General features: G+C 48.2%; 1 protein-coding gene across 2 annotated transcripts in view; it reads left to right on the plus strand.

The window, feature by feature from the left end:
- insrb (insulin receptor b) overlaps nt 1-19,434 on the plus strand; it is a 41,548-nt gene extending 22,114 nt beyond the window's left edge. The window contains exons 3-23 of one of the 2 annotated variants that reach the window (XM_011614866.2): nt 10,037-10,245; nt 10,341-10,474; nt 12,908-13,047; nt 13,192-13,336; nt 13,428-13,642; nt 13,733-13,859; nt 13,983-14,233; nt 14,820-14,987; nt 15,071-15,269; nt 16,030-16,156; nt 16,305-16,455; nt 16,562-16,710; nt 17,067-17,223; nt 17,317-17,413; nt 17,551-17,618; nt 17,700-17,929; nt 18,021-18,131; nt 18,222-18,384; nt 18,471-18,600; nt 18,673-18,807; nt 18,932-19,286. In XM_011614866.2, the coding sequence (XP_011613168.2) occupies nt 10,037-10,245; nt 10,341-10,474; nt 12,908-13,047; nt 13,192-13,336; nt 13,428-13,642; nt 13,733-13,859; nt 13,983-14,233; nt 14,820-14,987; nt 15,071-15,269; nt 16,030-16,156; nt 16,305-16,455; nt 16,562-16,710; nt 17,067-17,223; nt 17,317-17,413; nt 17,551-17,618; nt 17,700-17,929; nt 18,021-18,131; nt 18,222-18,384; nt 18,471-18,600; nt 18,673-18,807; nt 18,932-19,286 (3,461 nt within the window). Of the gene's footprint in view, nt 1-10,036; nt 10,246-10,340; nt 10,475-12,907; nt 13,048-13,191; nt 13,337-13,427; nt 13,643-13,732; nt 13,860-13,982; nt 14,234-14,819; nt 14,988-15,070; nt 15,270-16,029; nt 16,157-16,304; nt 16,456-16,561; nt 16,711-17,066; nt 17,224-17,316; nt 17,414-17,550; nt 17,930-18,020; nt 18,132-18,221; nt 18,385-18,470; nt 18,601-18,672; nt 18,808-18,931 lie in introns of both variants that reach the window. The other variant, XM_029827752.1, reaches the window with a different exon arrangement.
- Nucleotides 19,435-21,845: the final 2,411 nt, after the last annotated feature.

The raw sequence follows: 21,845 nt of genomic DNA on the forward strand, positions 1-21,845 counted from the left end.
TCCTCTTGGCTGGAGTCATATCTGTAGCAGGAACTGTCTGACACTCTGTGACTCCATACTATGGACAGTATGTTGCTCGAGGCTCTTCACCTCATGTGTGCCACTCACAGGGATAAATGCCCCAGTTGTGCACTTCTAGACTGGAAAAATAGCTTTGGTAATAGATGGTTTCTCTGCCATATTCTCCTCTCTGAACTGACTTCAGCACAGTCATCAGAGAGGTATTAGTTTAACCAAAACGATGTCACCAGAGAACAAAATTAGAGCTGTGTTTATTGCTAATTTCCTGTTAGCCTCCTCTTCACATGACTGCCAGCCTGGTATGTCCTTCCTAATTTTAAAATGTAAATTAGTTTTGAATGTTTCGGTTGACCTGAAATTAAAGGTTCCCCCAGTGAACGCTTCCCCATTTTCAAAGCAACTACGACCGCTGATAGCGTCGGTTCTTAATACCTGTTTACCGTCTCCTGTTAGCCGCTTTCCCTTTAACGGCCAAGCTCTTCCCGTCCACGCTGATTCAATTTGTCGCTTCTTCTCCTTTTTGAAATCTTATTACTAATACTCACGCGTGACCTCGGCTGTCCATTGTTCCACAGCAGACGGCCATTTCTTCAGAGCGGCATTAAAGCTCAGCTCATACTTGGGAGAAACTCGCAGAATCGCCCCACTTTGCGCAACATTTGTGACCCGTTGAACCGTTTGACACGCCGTCCTTTCAGCAAGTGCAGATTTTTCCTCACTCCGGTTATATGCAAAGCATTTGGTGTAAAGGATACTGATCCACAAACAGCTCCATGCTCATTAATCTTTTTCTCTTCGCTCTCACACACGCAGAAGCAGCAGTTCTTAGAATAACAGCTGTCTGGTAGCTAGCTGACCCAGAGGCAACATCGGCTTTCATTCATTATGGTTGCTTAGGCAGGTTTTAGAGATAGACGTCTTCTTGCACTTTGTTTGAATCTTTCTAGGAGTGTTTTGTTTGTTTGTTGCCCGAGGCCACCACATTGAATATACAACAATAACTCATTACATATTCTGCTAGCTTCTAAAACAAAGTGCAATATAAAGGAGCGCTTGTGTAGCATTGGGCAACCTTTACGCTTAAATTAGGGGTGTTGGTTTAGTCATCATGAAGCTCAGGGGTGAAACCTTTGGGGGTTCAGGGGTTTTTTGAGAGCTCATCATCTACATTGACTTCAAGTTTGCTTCAATGGGATATTTTCTCTTCGTGTGCCACCCATGTGCAGGGCCTCTGTCAACAACATCAGCAACCTCACCCTCTCATTATATCACTGTTCTTAATGTACGTATTGTTTTTTTTATACTCTTTTGTCCCCGGCATAGACTGCACTCATTATCTATGTGCAGACGTGAACAAATCTGGCCACATACTGTATCTTTTGTGGCTGGCCCTTCCTCTCTGTGGCAGAGGGATTTACAGTCTTGGTTTGTTTTTCACTCAGGCCCCAAAGGGGTGCACCATGTGCCCGAGCGTCATGCATAAAATAAAGAACATCTGCGCTTAATTTTCTTTAAGCAAGCCTTCAAAATACAGCTATAGTCGCCCATCATGGTTAATGTTATTATTTGTCATCATTATGTTCTCACAGCCTGTGGAAGAGCTTCTGAACTCTGGACTGGATTGTTATCATATACAGTAATATTTGCATTTCTAACAAATGTTTCCATTAGTAACTCTACTAATGGCACTCTAACAGTAAACGCTGTGTAAGAATACGCGTCTCTTGACTCCTCCGTCTAATGACCCTCCGTAGGTAACTGTGCTTAATCTTGTTTTTGAGGAGACGCCCCACAAATTCCTGTACCAGGAGAGAAAAACAGGCCTGGGGGGAGGGGCGTTATTCAACGGGAACTGATCAGACAGAGCGAGGGAGGGATGAGAGCCAAGAGGACACAAACGGGGAACTCTTTGGCCCGGACTGTGAAATCCACCTTCTCAGATTGACACTAAGATATTTCCTCCCTTTTTCCTCCACGCCGGCGTGCTCGACTGTCGTGCACGTGTCACCCGCGGCTGGTTTTTTTTCCCCAGTGAATTCCTCCGTTTCTCCCAGCGCTCCTCGCTCATGCCTCCCCCTCCTCCGTTCACTGGTGCATCTGTATGGATGCACGTGTCGTGCGTGGTCTTCCTACTGTATTCCCTGTCTGCAGCCAACCCAGCGCGGCGATCTGGAGGGATGGAATATACGCTTCCTGCTCCCAAAGTTACGGCAATAAACGTTCAGCCTTCATCTACTGTACAACAACCAAAGGAAACTCCCTCACGTGCGTCCGGAGCAGCTTTTTCTTTATTTTAATGAAAAGGACTCTCTACTGTTTTGATGAGGTGGCAGGGGGACGTTCTTGAGTCCACCAAATGCTCCTGGAGCTCCAGTATTTAGCACAACTGAAGTCAAATGCAACCACTTCAAACATGAGGGGGGGGGGGGGTCAGATCCTGCTCCAGCGTTTGTTGTGAACCTTTATTTTCGAACTCTTCCTGGGTGTGTGGAGCATACCAACCCACGCTGGAGACAATAATGGCGAGAACATGCAGGAATCCTTTATCTAAACAGGCGGTGAGGTGGAGCTCTCATCAAGAGTCGCCCTCAACTATAAAACAGTAAAGTCACAGAAGAATGCGGACTGGGACGCGAGCCAGTCGGGGGCTGCTCGCAGAAAATGACATCACCTTTCCACAGAAATCACGTTAAATCACGATGATTTAATGTAGCGTCACTTTGCAGCATTTCAATTTTTCCTTTTTTTAAAAAAAAAAAAGAAGCTTATTCTGATGTTTCAGCAGATCAGAGATGCATCACCGCCCATAATTCCATAGAACGATTCTCAGGTGCAGATAACAGAGGCCTGTTTTAGATTTTATAACCTTGTGCATCTTGTGACTACTGGCCTTTGAAACCGGTGCCACTGTGCTACACCAGGCACTCACATTTGACGGCGTCTCAGGGGGTTATTAACCGCCCCAGAACATTGTGTACCTGACATTTACCCTCATAACAAGCACCCAGTCTGTGGAACGTTCCTGCTGAATAGTTCAACGTCGGATCCAGAGCAACTTTTTCCTCGGAGCACAGTGGCCACTAACTTTAGGGGCGCCATGTAAATCGCCCTGCAACGTAAATATTCCGATCTCATTTCCACTGTTTTACGGATTCATACTTTGCCAACAAAATAATTCAATTCTATAATAGGTTAATGTTCAGGCTGCACTACAGATAACAAGCAGCTACGCAAGTGGTTAGTCTGCGATGACGCCGGCCAACTGTGCAGTTATTGGACACAGCATTCAGGTTTACACCCTTCTTAGATCAATTTGGCCTTTAAATTTAGTAAAAAAAACACTTCTTCTTTGGCAGCAGAATAGGGCTTTTAGACTTTAGTAACAATTAAGCCTCCTCGCTTCACTGTTGGCAGCGTGTTGTTTCCTAAACACAACTGGGAGTGAAGGTTTATCACACAAGTCAGTGGGTTGTGTTTTAATTGCGTAGTTCCGGTATCATTAGCAGAACTATCAGCAGATTTCTGCGTTCCCTGCATGTTGTGGGAATCAAGAGCAGGGTCATTGAGGTTCCCCAGCCAGGTCCACTCAGGCAGCCCCTCCTCGCACAAACACCAGTTCCCGCCTTTTTCTTCTCGCCTCCACCTCTTCACTACCACCTTTTCCTCGCAATCTGAGCTTGATTTACTATCAGGAATTGTCTCATCTGGCACATTGGGTCCACTGAGGGGAATGTCAGTGACGGTCCTCTTGGCCGTTGTTTAGCAGCTGTGAAACCTGTGGGTTCAGTCAATGACCCCAAGACTCCCCCCCCCCCACACAGGCCCGTCTCCTCCTGCTTTTGGAGTTAATGGCAGATAATTGGTGCATTAGCGCCAACTACTGGGGTGACGTGTGGAGCAGAAGTTTGTCAGTAACCAAAACATTTAATCGTGATAATTTAAAAAACATGCGGCGTTCGCAGATGTGCGAGTGGATGGAAAAGTCACTCGGGCTGAAGCCCTGATATCAAGAGAATACAGCGGGTTACCTGGATGTGTGTCTGTTGTCAGGGTGCGCTGCATTGCGTAATCGGTGAGTACAGTTTGGTTCTTGCCTGTGATGTTTAGTTTTCTCTGGGTCAAAGGTTGAGGCTGCCCCTCAGGAAGGGCTGCTTGAGGCTCACGTGTTGAGGTCCCGACGACCTCTCTTCTGGGTTTTCTGTGTGTTCTGCACAGATCAGAGGATCCATGAACGTGGCCCCTCACGTCAAGCCGCTGTTTCCCAGTAATGATGAAGAGCTTCCCTTCTTCCTCCTGAAAATAAACAGCCTTCAACAGCCGTCTGAATTGAGACAGGATACAGACAGACACTCAGATTTATCTGATTACACTTCCTGCTTTTATAGTTAAAGTTGTATTTACGATTTTTGTGAGAGCTCGGACTTAGATGCGTGAAACGCCGAAGCTGTATTTTATTTCGGCGTCCGCGTTTCATCGCTGTCCTGACACACGTGTCTACATGTATGTGTTTGTTCCTGCTTGTGTACTCTGGCTCTGCTCTGTGCTGTGCTGTGAATATGAAATAGGGCAATGAGCATCTGCACTGCAGCTGCAGCTCCCTGGCCCCCTCATTGTGCCTACTTCTCTGTGCATCTGGCCAGCCTGCAGAGACGTGTGTGTGTGTGGGTGTGTGTGTGTGTGTTTAGAATGTGAAAAGCTTAAGTTTACTAGTGCAGCATCTCCAGGTTTCAGTGTCTAAGAGACAACTTCTGTTTTCCTGTCTGTTACTCTCTTTTATCGTTGCGTTTTTGTCCATTCCCGTGCATCCAGGTGCTTGTTGCTGCATTATTTATCGTCCCCTAATTCTCTATTGTTTGTCTAATCAAAAACCACATATGCTAATTTTACAAACACCTCTTTAAAAAGTTTTTTTTTTGTCAGAGAAAAGCAAATCTATACTATCATTTTGCATGATCCAGTTTCTTTTTTGCATAAATAGTCCCCTTAGAGGAAAAAGGGATATGCTTTTTGAGCATTTAAGCATGTGTCCATATGCAAATGCACAAAACTACAAAAAAGCTTCAACCCATTTAGCGATATACATTAGCAGCTAGCTGAACATCTGCTTTGCTTGCCACAGATGTAGGAGGGGAATTTGCATGGGTGAGTACAATTGTAGGGGCTGTCTGAACTCAAAGCCCCTGAAACATGAGAGTTGTGGCGGCGCAACAGAGGTAGAGGTGGAGGAGAGGGATGAATGAAGGGAAGAGGAGAGGAGGAGAAGAAGGAATCTGTTACAATCAGCCTTTTGAGAAACATTCTAAGAGTGCCATCTGAGGACACTGAGAGCAGTCTGGGTTCACTTCTGCCTGTCTTTCTCCGGTTAATATGAGGAGATAATGGACCACTGAGGCAGACAGGGAAGCACCTTAGTCACGGCTGGCTCCAGTTAAATTACACAAATAAAGAAATGTTGGATGCAATTATCTGTCAAATCACTGTGCAAATCTTTTTGAATATAAGTTATATTACAATGGGAATTTTCTCATTATCAGGTTCCGAAGCGTTCAGACGTTGGTCTCTTTCTGTGAGCGTCTCAGATAAACGCGCGCCGGTGTGTCTTTAGCAGGTCTCGTCTGCCCGCGGTGGTCACCTGGTCACGCAAACACGTGTTGGCGATGGCAGCTTCATCTGTGAGCTGCAGGCTTCCTGATCCAAGTGGTTAGAGGACACTGGAGCGAAGGGGAGTCTGATGACGCAGAGCACGGCTGCGTATCCAGTCAGCAAAATCTGCAGGAGCTGTGTGTTTGTGTGCGTGCGCGTGTGTGTGTGCACACATCTGCAGTGTGTCCACATCCGTGTCTGAAAGTATGGGGAGGTTTTCACAAGTGTTTGCATCATCCTGTGCTCTGTCACATCGGATCTCTGCCCGTATATTTCTGATTATACCTCAGAAATGGTGCAGGCACAAGAACAGGGATGAGAGACCGAGCTGAGAGTGGTGAAAAGGGGGGGTGACCAGGAGAGGGCCTGGGGAGGTGAGACGATGATGGCCGAGTGCAGAGGGTAATAACGATTGATCTTTCGCAAGGGCAAATAATAAAGGAGTGGCCAGGTGGCTCATTGGTGGGTCATATTGATCGTAGCTCCATTTTGAACATCTGCCATTTGATCTAGTAGCTTTCTATTGAAACAAACACCTGAGGCTAGACTCTACGGCTCACTGGGAGGGAATGAGAAAGGGTGACTGGTCAGGAGTGAAGTGGGAGAGAGGAGCACCTCAAGCTTAGAGAGAGAGGAAGTATGCCTGTAATGATGAAAAGACAAGACACGGATGATTACTAGTGGGGAATATAAGAGAAATTCTGTTGGGAGGGTGTAACTAATTACTACAGACTGTCTATGTCTGGACTCATCTCCATGGTAACAAGATGGACCAGCAGAGCTGGCCAACACACACACAGACACAGACAAGGAAATCAATGAACAGGCAGACATTGAAGGGAGCAAAACCGTGCTAATTAAGCCAGGCCCACCCTTTAATGGTGTCTATATGTGTGGCTCTGTTGTTTATTGACCTTCTGCGGCGAATTGTAGTGTCATCGCCACTGATGCCACATCAGTACCAAAGCCATAGAAATGGGACTGTAATTCATTTTCCCTGCAGCGACGGAGGCTGCAACTGTTCAGTAGAGCGTCTCTACCTGCCACCCTGCTTGGGAAAAGTTCAACCACAGCTTTTTTAAGTGTTTCAGGAAACACATGGGTTGATTTTGACATTTTATCCCTACTGTCGTGCTGCTAGTCTGTTAGCTCAATGCTAATGAAACGCTAATGTCGGCGTATCATTGCATTTAATTTGATATTTCCAAAAACAGCTCCATTTTTAAAAAGCATTCATATATAGTCGCAAATAAAGTTGCAGGTTATTTTGACAGCAGATATGCATCAGACAGAAGAGGTGAAAAGACGTGACTACCACTGCGCCCTGATCCTAAAATAACCGAGGCTCTGTATCACAGGTCACGTCGTGTGAACACTCCTGTGACTGCATGAGCTCACACACTCTTTCCGTCTGACACGTGCAGGCTGGTGATCCGCGCTTCACATCCATTAAAAAGAGAGCTTTGGCTATTTATGCAATATATAGATGTCTGATGTGCACAGGTTGACCTCAGAAACCCAGCGTGCTTTAAGAGCTAATCATTGTGGTCTGGAGCACTTTTGTCTGATCCAGACCAAAATTACAGGTGTGAAACCTTCCCTTTAACCAGAACTAAGATGGAAAAGCCAGGCCGCACGAAGAAAGACGGCCTCGGTTCAAATCAAGGGGAATCGTGTGTTCAGTGTAAAAGCATATTTTCCTGCTAATTGCAGGGAGACCTGAGTAAATATGTGGCCTTCTGAGTTCTGTCCCCTCGCCACTGGTTCTTCCCGTCTTACCCTCCTGTCGGCCTTCACACCAAACACAAACAGACCTGCACCTTTGTTTGAGTGCACGTTTGTGTTAGTCAGCTTACGTGCTTGTTTGCTAGTATATCGATGTCTCGCCGTCCCCTCGCAGCGACGAGCGCGTGTTGTTTACATCACCCCGTCTCTTTACTCAGGGCGAATGTCTTACATCAGATCACTCGAAGCATTTATAGCAAAGCTTTTGAAGCTTAGGTCTCCCACCGTGGCCAAATATAGTAAACCTGAATCCAGCAGCTTTGTGTGTGTGTCTGTGTGTGTAAGAGGGTTATGGTGTGTGTGCTTTCATGTGTTCTCCTGAGTAAATGGCTCTGGGGTAAAAATGTGTTTGTTATTGTTCCCAGCATTTTGCCTGTAGACAACACTGCCAATTAAAGGGGAGGTTTTATGTGTTAAGAGCAGGAAGTGTTGCCATGTGTGGCTGCACACTATTGGCTGTCCCGCTTCTCCCGTGTTGCTCCCCGGGGACTAAGCAGCCTGCACTCTGCACTGGCACGGCCAAATGAAAGGTAAACGCGCCTTTGATCGGGCTTTGCATTTAAAACACTTACTGGAACCGTGTATGTGTGTAGGATAATAGCAAGAAAATTACTGAATGACACAGACAGGTTTGTGTGTGTGAGTGCGGATGTGTGTGTTCAGTTTAATGAGAGATAAGCTCTCAAGGATGTTGCCGCCTGCTCCTCCCACTTCTGTTGTTGAAGCATAAAATCATCCCTCCATCTATGACTCCATCCCCCCACCGAGCCAGCATGAAAACAACACAAGGCATAGTATGAATGAAAGTGGGAGGGGCCCAGTGGCCTAGAAAGGCAGGCGGCACATAGATCGAGATATTGGTGCAGGGCATGGCGAGGCACAGTGGCACAGACGAACAGAAGAGTGGCGCAGGAGGGAGAGGAGGAGGGGGGGTGAAAGAATGAATGAGTGAGCGGGCTGGAGTATGTTTGGCATATCAGCTAGCTTGTGTAGCCTGGTGCTGGTGTGAGTAGAATGAAGATTTGTGTTGCTGTGGTGCGACAGTGCCACCGCCGTTCTCCCTGCAGGGATGGGAGAGTGAAAAAGAGAAAAGGAACAAGTCATTTAACAATTCACTATAAAGACTAATACATGGAATACAATAACATTGGAATAGCGGATCCATTTATTTTCAAAACAAATCGGACCTGAATTAGCTCCAGATGCCCCTATTAGCAAGTAATAAACCCCTCCTTGAAGCCGGAAAATCATCTTACCTGATGTGTTTGCTACTTGGCTCTGTCTGCCCCCTGTCTGCCCCAGCAAGGCGAGTGTTAACCCTGGGCGGCTCTCCTCTCAGACATGGAAGAGGCCATTGAATGGCTGCCTCCCCCTATCAGCCAACACATTGGCTGAGGCTGAGGGTGGATCTGGGGCTGCAGCTGCACTCCGGCATGGATTCTCAGCTGGAGCTGGATCGGCATCGCCTCTTATCCTGCTCTGTTGTGTGATGTAGTGGCCGTGGCATGCACGCACACAGCAGACACACAAGGGGAGGGGGGGCTGGAGAAGAGGTCGTTTTTCTCTCAGGATCAGAGCTTGTGCTGCGGTGGGTGTTCTAGCACGAGTTGTAAAGCGAGCTCTGCATCGAGCGCCTCATTAGTGGGGCTTTTGCTTCTGTTACGTCATTCATTCACCCTCTCTGTGGTTCTGTCCCTCCGGTCCCCTCACTCATTGTTAATTTCTTTCCCCTTGTTATCCGATGTTCTCCTCTGCTGTTCCAACAACCCCGTCTGTCCCGCGGGGGGGGCGGCGTCCTCGCCATACCTTTGTCAGTAGGAGCTCATGTGATGTCCTCAGAGTGGTGGCATGCGAGGACGGCTGGCATACGTCATTAGTTAATAATGTACACAGGGGTTATCTGTGCACACTTTCCAAAAGTCTCGCTTGTTTGCACATTTTCGTGCCGACAAAGAGCTGCTTTGGGCTTTAGTAGACGTTTACCATTCGGTAACCTATTGTGATTTCCAAATGTGTGAGCGCCTGGGCAGCATGAGCAGTTGAGTAAAGGTCAGCGTCTGGTAAAGGCTGAACTCTAATCAGTTTCTCCTGACACTCGGACAAGGAAGTGGAGCAGTTGATTTAATCGTTTTCGTGCACAGTTCAGTTGCGACGCCTCATCGTACCATGATCAGTGTTTACAATAAATCCAATGTCACCTCAGACAGGGACACATAGCGTACTTGATATTGGAGCTCATTAGCACTGCATTAATGTATTAGCCAGGCTAAAGAGAGGACCCCGTTGGCCCTCGCGCTATAGCTGGGGATTCTTTCACCTGTCTCTGCCTGTCAGTTCAGGTTATGGTGTTTATCTAATTGTGGAAAATGAGATTACCCCAGCGGTAAAATTTCACTTCCCATCTGTCAAGTGCCATCGAGCTGTACTCAAACATGGCCGCTCACCTGCAGGGTCCTTGTAATGGCGACACGATGAAAACACAAGTTACCAGCGAACCATATTCTAGTGTCAGTGTTGTCTTACTGTCACGGTCTCAGGTCTCTCTCTTCTGATTTTAACCTCTCTCTCCCCCCTTTTATTTCTCTAGTGTGCGCGGAGACCTGTAAGCACGGGACATGTAGCCTCCAGGGTCAGTGCTGCCATGACCAGTGCCTGGGTGGCTGTTCTGAGCCAGGGAACGCCAGCAGCTGCGTGGCCTGCAGGAACCTTCTGCACAGTAACACCTGTGTGGAGAAATGCCCCCCCGGGTACTACATCTTCAGGGGCTGGCGATGTGTCAGCTTCTCCTTCTGCCAGGTTGGTAAAATTTGGAACTCTTTAAGGTGGCAGCATAGATGTCTGACAGAGATGTTTGTGTGTATTACTCTGTATTAATGTGTCTTTTTGTCCAGGACCTCCACAACCAGTGTAAACGGATGAAAAATTTGAACCAGGACATTGAGCCAGGCTGCTTTGAATATGTCATCCATGATGGAGCCTGTATTCCAGAGTGTCCCTCTGGATACACGACCGTAAACTCTACCACGTAAGACACACACTCACACACACACACACACATACACACACGTGACAGGAAGTGAACACTGCTAATTCATCACATTCTGTGCTCGCACAGACGGACACGGTTTGTCAGCCTTTTCACATGCGGATTAAATTTATAAATAAGAGTGGTTAGAGATGGCTGAGCTATTTTTATCTTCACAGGCTTCAGACAAATTCTCTAATTAACTGCTGATTATTTCAAAGGTGCACTGGAGAGTTATAATGCCTCTAGATCTTAATGCCTCCTTTATAGGCAGTTAGTTTCCTATTGATTATTCACTGGGCTCTTTACAGTCTGTCCAAGGCCTGTTTACTTTTATTCACTTTAGGTTATTTCCTATGAAATAGCAGCCTATTAATGTTTTTGCTCATTGAAAATACAAATTTGTTGAAAAATATCCCGTGGAGTAAAATTTTTAGAATGTCGATATGATGGTGAGGTAAACGCGCGCTCGCTTCATGTGAGTTTACCTTCAAGGCGGACGTTTCAGCCTGACAGGAGTTTGTGTGTGTATTTGTGTGTGTGATTGACTTTCCCGTGTATGCTGCCAGCCTGCAGGGATTATGGGGCGCTTAGACAGAAAAGAACATTGCTTTAAGTCTCAGTCACACACCCGGAGGCATTAGGTAGAGCGGCATCATTGGTGTTTGCTTGGATATAAATGTTTAGATGTGATATAAAAGACTTTTTTCCAGTGGGATTCTGTTGCGGTTCCAACATCGGGGACTTTGTGAGTCACTTCTGCTGCTCTGGTTTTGTCATGGGCAACCTATCATGAATGTTGGCCGAGGTTGAACCTAAACCCAGACAGGCAGACAGATGTGAGAGTGAGACAGACGGAACCTAATGAGGATCGCCAAAGCCTGGTGATGTTTAATATGTGTAAAACGACACATTGGCTTCTTCGTTTGTCACAATTCCTCAGGTAAACAGTTGTGTGTAAGCCAGTCCATTCAAAACATGTCACGTGTTCATCATTCCAGGGCTCTCCACTCTAGGAGAACACTGCCAAATCACTCGATCTGGTTCCGACAGCCTCGCCACAGCCGCTGTTCTGGATGGTTCTAGCAGACCTTGAAGCTGGAGTCACAGAGTTCAGCTGGACAGATAAACACTGTCCCTGTTTAAGAGCTGCTGTTCGACCCTGCCTGTCTGCCTGCCTGTCTGTGTCTTTCAGTACCACGGTCCAAAACACTTTTCTCTTATTCTGTAACTGGAGCAGTACTTTGGATTTTCCATACCAGAGAGGCTTCTTTCCAGGGATCATCACAGTGTTTCCATTTCCTCTGAAATCACAGCGAAAAGAAGGATTTGGAGTCTTGGATTAATATATATACAACCTGTGGCAGGTCATCATTTGTCTCTATGTTGTTTTGGTTCCTAGAGAGCATCAATCCAATAATAATTAACAGTTTCATAAACAAGGTTTTGTAAGGGTGTGTTTGGAAGGCAGACGTGCTTGGTCTTTGCAGTGAACAACAGCATCCTTTGTTAACTGTTCCCCAGGCACCAGAGCTGATTCAAAACAGCACGAGTCATCTCAGCTGTGTGATGCATGCAGACTCCAAAGTAAGAGTAGCGAGTTCAGACCTTGAGGTAGCTGGCATCGTGTGAAGCATTTCATTTGTTTTTAATTCCAGGGTGGGTGGATTTAAAGAGCTGGATTATGTCACAGAGGAAGGACGGCCCTCGTTAGTGATGCCTTTGTGTGTAAAGAGGCCCATCTTTTATGAATGAATTTCCTGAAAGGCCAAACCATCGCGGCCTCAGTGTGCGTGCGTGCGTGCATGATTACGTGCCTGAGTGCAGGCGAGAGGAGGAGAATTGGGAGGCTGTTGACAAATGCAACTCATGTTTGGGCCAGTTGTGTTTAAGCGAGCATAAGAAGCATTTAATCAATTGAAAATTCCACACGCAGCCGTTTTCCCTTCGAGCACATCGTCTGTTTCCCTCACCCTTCTTCAGCTGCTGCTACCGCCTGTTTAAAATCGGAAGAGATTATTTCACAGTTTTTTTTTTTCCAGTGAAGTTGAGCAGAATAGATCGAACATTGTCAAAAACGCCACGTCTTCCGGCCCACGCCTCGCCATTATGTCAGCGCGCATTCCTTCCTCATGCCATACGGTCCTGCCTGATTCCACCTCTGATATCCGCACCCAGAAATATTCCTGGTGGATTTTTTTGTTCCCCTCTCAAACACGTAAACACGAAAATGAAATGATTGTTCTGGAATTTGACCGTGACATTTCCTACACCAACAGTGGGTCACTAAACGCTTCATCAGGGTGTGGAACATATCGGCACATCCTGCTGTAATGATGCTGCTAATTCTCTCCTCTGTATCACTAATTATCACCGCTAATCACACTTCGAGGCAACCATCTTCCCCTGATCTGTCCCTCTCTCTCTGTGCAGGTTGACCTGTTCTCCGTGTGCAGGCCTGTGTCCTAAACTCTGCTTGGGCAACAACACGATTGATTCCGTAACTTCAGCTCAGGCTTTCAGAGGCTGCACTGTCATCCAGGGCAACTTGATCATCAAGATCCGAGGCGGGAGTGAGTGTTACCGTACTTCACCTCCTGTGGTGGACTTTTGATTCTCCGCTGCTTGAGTTTCCCAGATTGGTGTCTGTCTCCTATTATCAGGGCTTTTCTGCCATGCAGTCTGTAATCGTGATTAAATGTGTATTTTTCTTGCAGATAACATTGCAGCTGAGTTGGAGGCCAGCTTGGGCCAGATTGAGGAGATCACAGGTTACCTGACTGTTCGCAGAGCGTACGCCCTCGTCTCCCTGTCCTTCCTACGCAAACTGAGGGTCATTAAGGGGGAACATCTGGAAGCAGAGTAAGTTTTCTTTTATTCCTCCCTGCAGGTCGATGCATTTATATCACTAATGATGTAGGCAGTATTTTAATTGCTCTCTTGTCTCTGATAGCACCTACTCGTTCTACGCATTGGACAACCAGAACCTGCGCGAGCTGTGGGACTGGACCAAGCACAACCTCACCATCCAACGCGGCCGCACGTTCTTCCACTACAACTCCAAACTCTGCATGTCGGAAATCAAGAAAATGGTAGCGATAACGGGCGCCGAGAATCGCAACCAAAAGAACGACATTGCCGGACGCACCAACGGGGACCAAGCATCCTGTGAGCTAAGCAGAAGGAGCTTTGTTTTGCATCTTCTGGTCCAAGCACGCGTTCACCGTGTTCACCGTGACCCTCTGCTGTGTGTCGTAGGTGAGACCAAGCTGCTGAAGTTCACAACGATCAAGACAACCTTCAATATGATCATGTTGAAGTGGGAGACCTTCTGGCCCTCGGACTTCAGGGATCTGCTGGGCTTCATGGTTCTCTACAAAGAGGCGTAAGTGCTCACGCCAAAGCACAAAGGGAAATTTTTACCCTTTAGCATCACTCGTATTATTTAAATCTCGAGACGTAGCTCTGTCAGCTGATATTAACAGTTGTGCTCTTCTCTCTGTTCCAGTCCATACAGGAACGTCACGGAATTTGACGGACAGGACGCGTGCGGCTCGAACAGCTGGACCATCGCTGATGTCGATCCGCCGTCTCGCCCCACGGACGGCAAGAAGCCGGAAAACCCAAAGCACCTGATTAGACCACTGAAGCCTTGGACCCAGTACGCCATCATGGTCAAAACCCAGCTGTCCGCGTCTGACGAACACCAGGTGCACGGAGCCAAGAGCGAGATCATCTACATCTTGACCAATGCATCCAGTAAGTCCTGCTGCTTCAAAACAGCTTGTTTTTTTACCACTTCAAAATATTATTGACAGAGATCATTTCATTCTACTAGAGGAAATTCGCAGGAGGCACCATGTGTCTGCTGGTCGAGTAATTGAACATCCAGATCCTCCAGTAGTGGTTCTTTATTTCATCTAGTTTGTGTACTGATGGGATATAGAAATGCAGCTCTTATGGCTTCATACCCACATCAACATGTAGTTCCTGGTTTGGGTTGTTAAAGCATCAGTGGAAGTTAAAGTGAGTGGTTGAAAAAGGGAAAACCATCCTGGCTGGTTCCCTTAAGTGCATCCTGGCTGGTTCCCTTAATGCCTCTATGTGCCCTTAAGGAGACTCCGTAGATTCCACGTTCTTCATTCTCTCTAGCCTGAGGCTGCTGAACATAGACAGAATTTACTAACATGTTCTATTTATTGCTGTCAGTTCTTGTTTTTCTTGTTTTTCTTCTCCACATCCCAATGTACAGTTGCGGTAGCCTGTCTTCAGCCACTCTTTCTTCATTGAAGTCGATTTTTAAAATGCCGATTTGCTTCTCATTATCTCCTTTTATCCATCTTAGATCCCTCTGCGCCTCTGGACCCCATCTCCTCCTCCAACTCCTCCTCTCAGATCATCTTGAAGTGGAAACCTCCCACCAGCCCCAACGGCAACATCACCCACTACCAGGTCATCTGTCGGAAACAGCCTGAGGACGGCGACCTGTACAAGTTTGACTACTGCCTCCAAGGTTCTGATCTATGCCGCCTCAATCACATTTGCCCTCGTTGCCAACAAATCAGCCGCCCTAATAGACGCATTTCTCTCTTGAAGGAATGAAATTACCGTCTCGCACACCGACGCACCTGGACAGCGAAGAAGAACAGAAGTGGAACCACACGGACGAGCCTACCTCTGGGGGCAGGTGCTGTGCCTGCCCCAAGACTGACAACCAGCTGAAGAAGGAGCAGGAGGAGATAGAATACCGCAAGACCTTTGAGAATTATCTCCACAATAAAGTCTTTGAGATCAGGTATAGAAGCTATTTTCATTTTTGTGTGTGTAAAGATGAACGTCCTTCTTCTTGTTGCACTGATTTTGGCAGGGGGAGTAGGGATTGTTTGGGCCCTCTGTACCCCCAGTGGCCCCCCCGACACACTTACGAACACCCACAGACTGCTTGTGCTTCCCCAGAGCAGTGATTGCTGTACCCATTACCATTCATGCCCATCTGGGGTGCAGTCATGCGGACTGTCATTTCCACAAACATTCCAGCTCTCACACACCTCGGCATCAGTTTGGGCCCGTTTATGGGGCTAGGCCAGCATTGGCTTCAAGCACTAAAGGACAACAGTCACGCGGAAGAGAGGCAGGAAACATTGTTTTCCTCCTCCCTCTGTGGTGGGGAAAAGCGTTGCTTTGACTTTTTTAAGAAGATGTAATAATAGAGACTGTGGTAGATTTATCTGGTTATTGGTTTAGAAAGGCAATTCAGCCTCGCCTCACACAGAACTGAACTCCATTGTCGCCTGTGTTTGGGGTGTATTTGTCCAACTTTACACGTTGGTAAAGAGGAGCGCTCGACTGCCATCTAGTGGTCAGACCTGGAACTGCAGGGTGCTTTTGCTGGATCTGGTTCCTTCTGCAATTGTGCACATTATACCTCGGCCTGCAGCCTTCCTCCGCCTTCTACCCACCAGATGACCAATCATTTACTCAAATCTTATTCTGGTTTTTGCCACATTTGACTATGAACTTTTTTACTGACCACACCTGCTACCCTGCTCTTTCAGACCATCTCGACGGCGAAGGTCTGTGGGAGTTGCCAATGCCACGCAGCCCTCGTTTTTCCTCCCCACTGTCCCTAATGTGCTGTTAAGGTCCACCACTGCCACTCCAAATCAAGATGAAGATGAAAAGGTAAGAAATATTGATCATCTTATGTGTCATCCTCTTGTGTAATTCAAGTTTAGTCACCTTTAGCTTTTTTTTTTTTCTTCTGGATGCTAAAATAGTCTCTTACATTTGAATGTATTTCGGGGTACTGAGCTCTGATTTTGTTGCACAGGTGGAGTTGAAGGTGGACAAGGAGTCGACTGTCATCTCCAACCTGCATCATTTCACCAGTTACAAGATAGAGATCATGGCCTGCAACCATCCCACCGATCCGAAACGCTGCAGCATAGCTACTTACGTCAGCGCTCGAACCATGCCAGAGGGTACGGACAGTAACACGGCCGATGCCTCCCAGCCTGACGCGTACAACATTCTGGGTGGTCCACATTTGTGTGACAAGGATGTCATGTGTATTGATTGTGTGCACAGAGAAAGCAGACGACATTCCAGATCAGGTGACGCACGAGATCGTGGCAGCTGAGCCCCCCTATGTGTTGATCAAATGGAAGGAACCTCAGTCCCCTAATGGCCTCATCATCCTCTATGAAGTGTTTTACGGGAAGGTTGGAGACGCAGAGGTTAGTGTTGACTAACTACTGGAGGCATAAAGCCCCTTTCCCAACACTGCAGCCACTGTTTGTGTGTAGGTGTGTGTGCACGTGTGTGTGCACGTGTGTGTATGCCTGCAGTATGTGCATTTGTCTTGTTATCGTTATTTATTTACTGTGTATGAATTCATTCCTCATCACTATTCATTGCTACACTACCTGACCTAGGGAACTCCGTTACCATAGTTACAGAGGCAGGAAGTGCACCATTCCCAGTGCACCGCAATACAAACAGTCCCTTGTTACCGTGGGGGGATTTAGAACGAATAGATTTGTCACTATTATCTCTTATTTGTCACGTTGACGCTTCTGTTGTGTTTATGCAGGTTCACACAGCGTGTGTGTCACGGCCAGCCTACCAGAAAACAGGCGGAACAAAACTGTCCCTCGTGCAACCTGGAAACTACAGCCTGAGGGTCCGCGCTACCTCCCTGGCAGGAAACGGCTCCTTCACAAACATCACCTACTTCTTCATGCCCAGCCGTAAGGCCCGGGTTCTTGCCCGTCTCGGTCTTTCCAGCAGATCAGGTGTTGCTGCTCAGGTACACTGATACTCGACGTGTGCGTGTGTTACAGCCGATCCTGGTCTCATCTGGATCGTCATGGGTCCGGTCATCTGCTTCATCCTGCTGCTGTGTTTGGGAATCGGAGTCTTTGTGATTTTCAAGAAGAAGTAAGACCTTTATCTCTCGTTCGGCCCAAACTGGAGAACGTCTAGAAGGAACATTTTTGTCGGATTCATTTATAAAACAGAAATGTTCTCGGTTCCATAAAGACTGACTCTTTACTCTTCCTGTGGTGCTGCTGCAGGCAGACCGAAGGCCCAACCGGACCTCTCATCGCCTCCTCCAACCCTGAGTACCTCAGTGCCAACGACGGTAAGACGACCGTCAGCACACACGCAGCAGACGGCTGTAATCGGAGCTCACGTTTCTTTACCTGCTGTGTGCTTGCTGCAGTTTATGTTCCCGATGAGTGGGAGGTTCCCCGGGAAAAGATCACGTTGCTCAGAGAGCTCGGGCAAGGCTCCTTCGGCATGGTGTACGAGGGAATCGCCAAGGACATCGTCAAGGGAGACCCAGAGACACGGGTGGCCGTCAAGACGGTCAATGAGTCGGCGAGCCTGCGAGAGAGAATCGAGTTCTTGAACGAAGCGTCTGTGATGAAGGCGTTCAGCTGCCACCACGTGGTACGGCCCAGAACAGACTCTCATAGCTAACGGAGCCCCCCCGCCCGCCCCCGCCCTCCTCCTGAACCTTTTTCTCTGGTGTTCTGTGCAGGTACGTTTGTTAGGTGTGGTGTCCAAAGGTCAGCCGACCCTGGTGGTGATGGAGCTGATGACCCACGGTGACCTGAAAAGCTACCTGCGTGGCCTCCGGCCAGACTCTGAGGTGTGTGATGGTAACAGTGGGCGGCATTTCCATCTCCCACACACACGACGGTGACCTCTGACCTCCTCCTACTGGCGCGTGCTTTTGCAGAACAACCCCACGGGCCGTCCGCCGCCGACGCTGAAGGAGATGATCCAGATGGCCGCGGAGATCGCCGACGGCATGGCGTACCTCAACGCTAAGAAGTTCGTGCACAGAGACCTGGCGGCCAGGAACTGCATGGTGGCCGAAGACTACGCCGTCAAGATCGGAGGTGCCGGACCTTGTTTGTTTATCCCCTGGGTATTTGGACCTCCGTGTGTTCTGGCACGGCTGAATTCGAGCCTCACTGTGTTGCAGACTTCGGTATGACCCGAGACATTTACGAGACCGACTACTACCGCAAGGGAGGGAAGGGCCTGCTTCCCGTCAGGTGGATGGCGCCGGAGTCTCTGAAGGACGGGGTCTTCACCGCCCACTCCGACTGCTGGTGAGCGTTCGCGTGTTCGGGCTGGTTCTTTTCTGTGCCCGCTGCTCTAACGGCGCGGCCGTGTGTCCTCAGGTCGTTTGGCGTCGTGCTGTGGGAGATCAGCACGTTAGCAGAGCAGCCGTACCAGGGTTTGTCCAACGAACAGGTCCTAAAGTTCGTGATGGACGGGGGATCTCTGGACAGACCTGACAACTGCCCCGAGAGGATGTGAGTAGATTCGGCCGGTCCGAGGTCGCCTGGGAACCTTTTTATTGAACCGTTTATTAGATTTCTGGTGCAGAAATATCCATCCTGAAAGCTAATCGTGATATGATTGTGATTTCTTTTCCAGGCACAACCTGATGCAGATGTGCTGGCAGTACAACCCCAAGATGCGGCCGGTGTTTCACGAGATCATCGAGATGCTGCGGGAGGACCTGCACCCGTCCTTCCACGAGGTGTCCTTCTTCTACAGCGAGGAGAACAAGGTCCCGGAGACGGAGGAGTTCGACCTGGACCTGGACAACATGGAGAGCATCCCCCTGGACCCCTCGTCCTACTCGCAGAGAGAGGAGAGCTTAGGCAGGGACAGCGGGCCCTCGGTGGCCCTCAGGGGGAACTACGAGGAGCACGTCCCCTACACACACATGAACGGTGGCAAGAAAAACGGACGAATCTTATCATTGCCCAGATCCAGCCCTTCCTAACATTTGTTTTCTAAAAGGACTCCCCCCCCCCCCCCCCCCCATTCCCGTGCTTCTTAGTCCACAGTCCGTATTTTTTCTGTATCCTTCTCATTATTTTCTTAGAGAAACCTTTAAAAAAAAGACAAAAAAAAGGAAAAAAAAAAAAACCTCGACAGATCTCAGGACATTTTCTTTCTCACAGCTGCCAAAAAAAAAAGAATAAATTAAAAAAAAAAAGGCAAGCGGCGGATACAGACTGGGCGTAACCGTCTGAACTTCCTCCACACACATCGGACCTGCTCTCACCTGACTGGCGTGTCTCATTAACGCCACGTTTCCTGGACTCCTAACGAGGGAGACGGAGAAACACAGAGAAACCTGTGAACGCATCAAACCTTAGACGACTAAGAAGGCTGCTTATGCTCCCTCCTCTTCTCCTCAACAGTCTGCATTTCTCCACGCTCTCTTTTTTATTTGAGGTTTTTTAAGGTAAATCTTGTTACACAGATGGTGGCCTTCCTGTATGTGGCCTATAAACAAACAGAAGTGTCTGTCAGCGCCTAAACCCGTTCCCTTTTGAACAACGACAGCTCAACCAGTTCCCAGCGGTGGGACGACCTGAAGAGACTGGGTCTTAGAACAAACGTCTATTCCTACAGAAACGCTTCTGTTTTGGGTTTTTTTCCTGCAGAATTCCAAACCACACACAGATTCAGAGGGTGTTTGGTGAGAGGTTTTAATTTATTAGCTTTTAATGTCGTTTCACTCTTCTCCTCAATGTCCTCACCACATGCCTGAAGGATATTTAAACAATTGGAGTTCCTCAAACTGACCAATAGCTGCTGCTTTGATATATTTTAGTGGGAATAGAAATATATACATATAATATATATATTGTATATATGGAATATTGGTGCGTCTGTACCAATGTTTTATATATATGACATATTGATGTTCCTGTACATAGTTGACATTTGTAATATTTTCCTCTCGAGCTTTTCTGGTATTTTATTTGCCAGGTTTTTTCCCCCTCTGTCTGGTTTTTATTTTCTTACTTTTATAACCCCAGAAATCACACTAATCTACCATCAGTGCTCTCTGTGTCCCTGCTTCTGTCTGGATGGCAAAGGAGAACCCCCCCCACACACACACACCCCCAGACTGCAGCGGTTGTTTCAGTTACCCACCAGGAGGGGGCGACATTACACAGGATGGCAAACGAATAGGTTTGTGAAGGGGGGGTGAGATCTTTGCAGGTAGACGTGGCCTGGCGTCCTCAGATGCGTCTGATAGCACCTCGTGCTTGATCAGAGGGCGGCACCGGCACCGGGTCTCGGAGGTCCGCCACCCCGAAGCCACTTAAGCTCCCCCGCCGCTCAAACACGCACTGTAGGGAATTTCCACATTTTGCGGATGTTTGGAATATATGGAAAATTCCAACCGTGTCCCTGAGCAGGGGGTGGGGGTGGGGGGGTGTCAGCCATCGGTAATCCTCTCAGCCCCCGCTACACCGTGCAGCAGCTCTTTTACTCAGGTCCCACATTCCAGCATTTAGTCAGACCGGCTGGTTCCCTCGCCGGCTTTTGAAAGATCAGACGTGGAAACTTTCCGATGACTCTCGGCCGTTCCTGCAGAGGTCGCCCTCCCCTCGGAGGGCAGCGGCCCCCCCTCGGAGGGCAGCGGCCCCCCCACGGGCCTGATCCTCCACCGCTGCGTGGGTGCAGTTGTCGGTGTAGCATCGCCAAAATCCTGGACCGCTTTCCGTCAGCAGGGAGAACACGGAATCAGAGCGGAAGATGGCCGAGATGCTGCTTCCATCTCCTCTCAGTGCCTTCTGAAACACACACACACTCACACACACACACACAGCTCTGTTTCAGGACTCCCTGTTTCTAGCGCATCTGTGGTTCCAACCTTCCCAGATGAAACACTAACACACTTCAGAGTTGGTTTGGAAGCGGGACGCATCTCACAGGCGTATGCAATTTTAATGAAAACGGTGCCCGTACGTGCACACGCCCGGGTATTTATCCAGTGGGTGGCCGTGGGGTGAACGCAGTTTTTAGTGGCGTGTTTTTACGGCGTTTTTAGCACCGCTGGTGTCGTCGTTGGCGGCTCGGTTGGTTGGTTAGTTAGCTGGTTAGTCGTCTTTGTGTTTTGGCCAGAGTCTACCTCAGTGCTCATGGAGGAAGGAGTCCAAAGACTCTCCAATCGTCTCCTGAAGCGGCTCCGTGTCCCCCCCCCCATTTAAAGTAACATCTTGTTCTCTGACGTTCTCCACTGCTGACTGAAGCCGTCTGGCTCCTGCTTGATTTTCACAGCTCCTCTGTCCTCAGAGAGCTCTTTCCTGGGAGCGCCCCTCATCATATTTCGGTCCTATCTCGTCTTAACGAGCTCGGTTCCAGTCCTGTGAGTTCTGTTTCTCTTTGTGGGTTTTCTCTGGGACCTCAGAACTTAATTGGCTTCACGGGGAGTGTTTGATTTTGCTTCTGAACGCGCCAAACACGACAGTAAAGCTCCGCTCCAGACGCGTTTTTCCCTCCTCTCCTTTGTGATCTGAACAGTTCCCCTCCAGATAGC

Source organism: Takifugu rubripes, chromosome 20 (assembly GCF_901000725.2).
Source record: "Takifugu rubripes chromosome 20, fTakRub1.2, whole genome shotgun sequence".
NCBI lineage: Eukaryota > Metazoa > Chordata > Actinopteri > Tetraodontiformes > Tetraodontidae > Takifugu > Takifugu rubripes.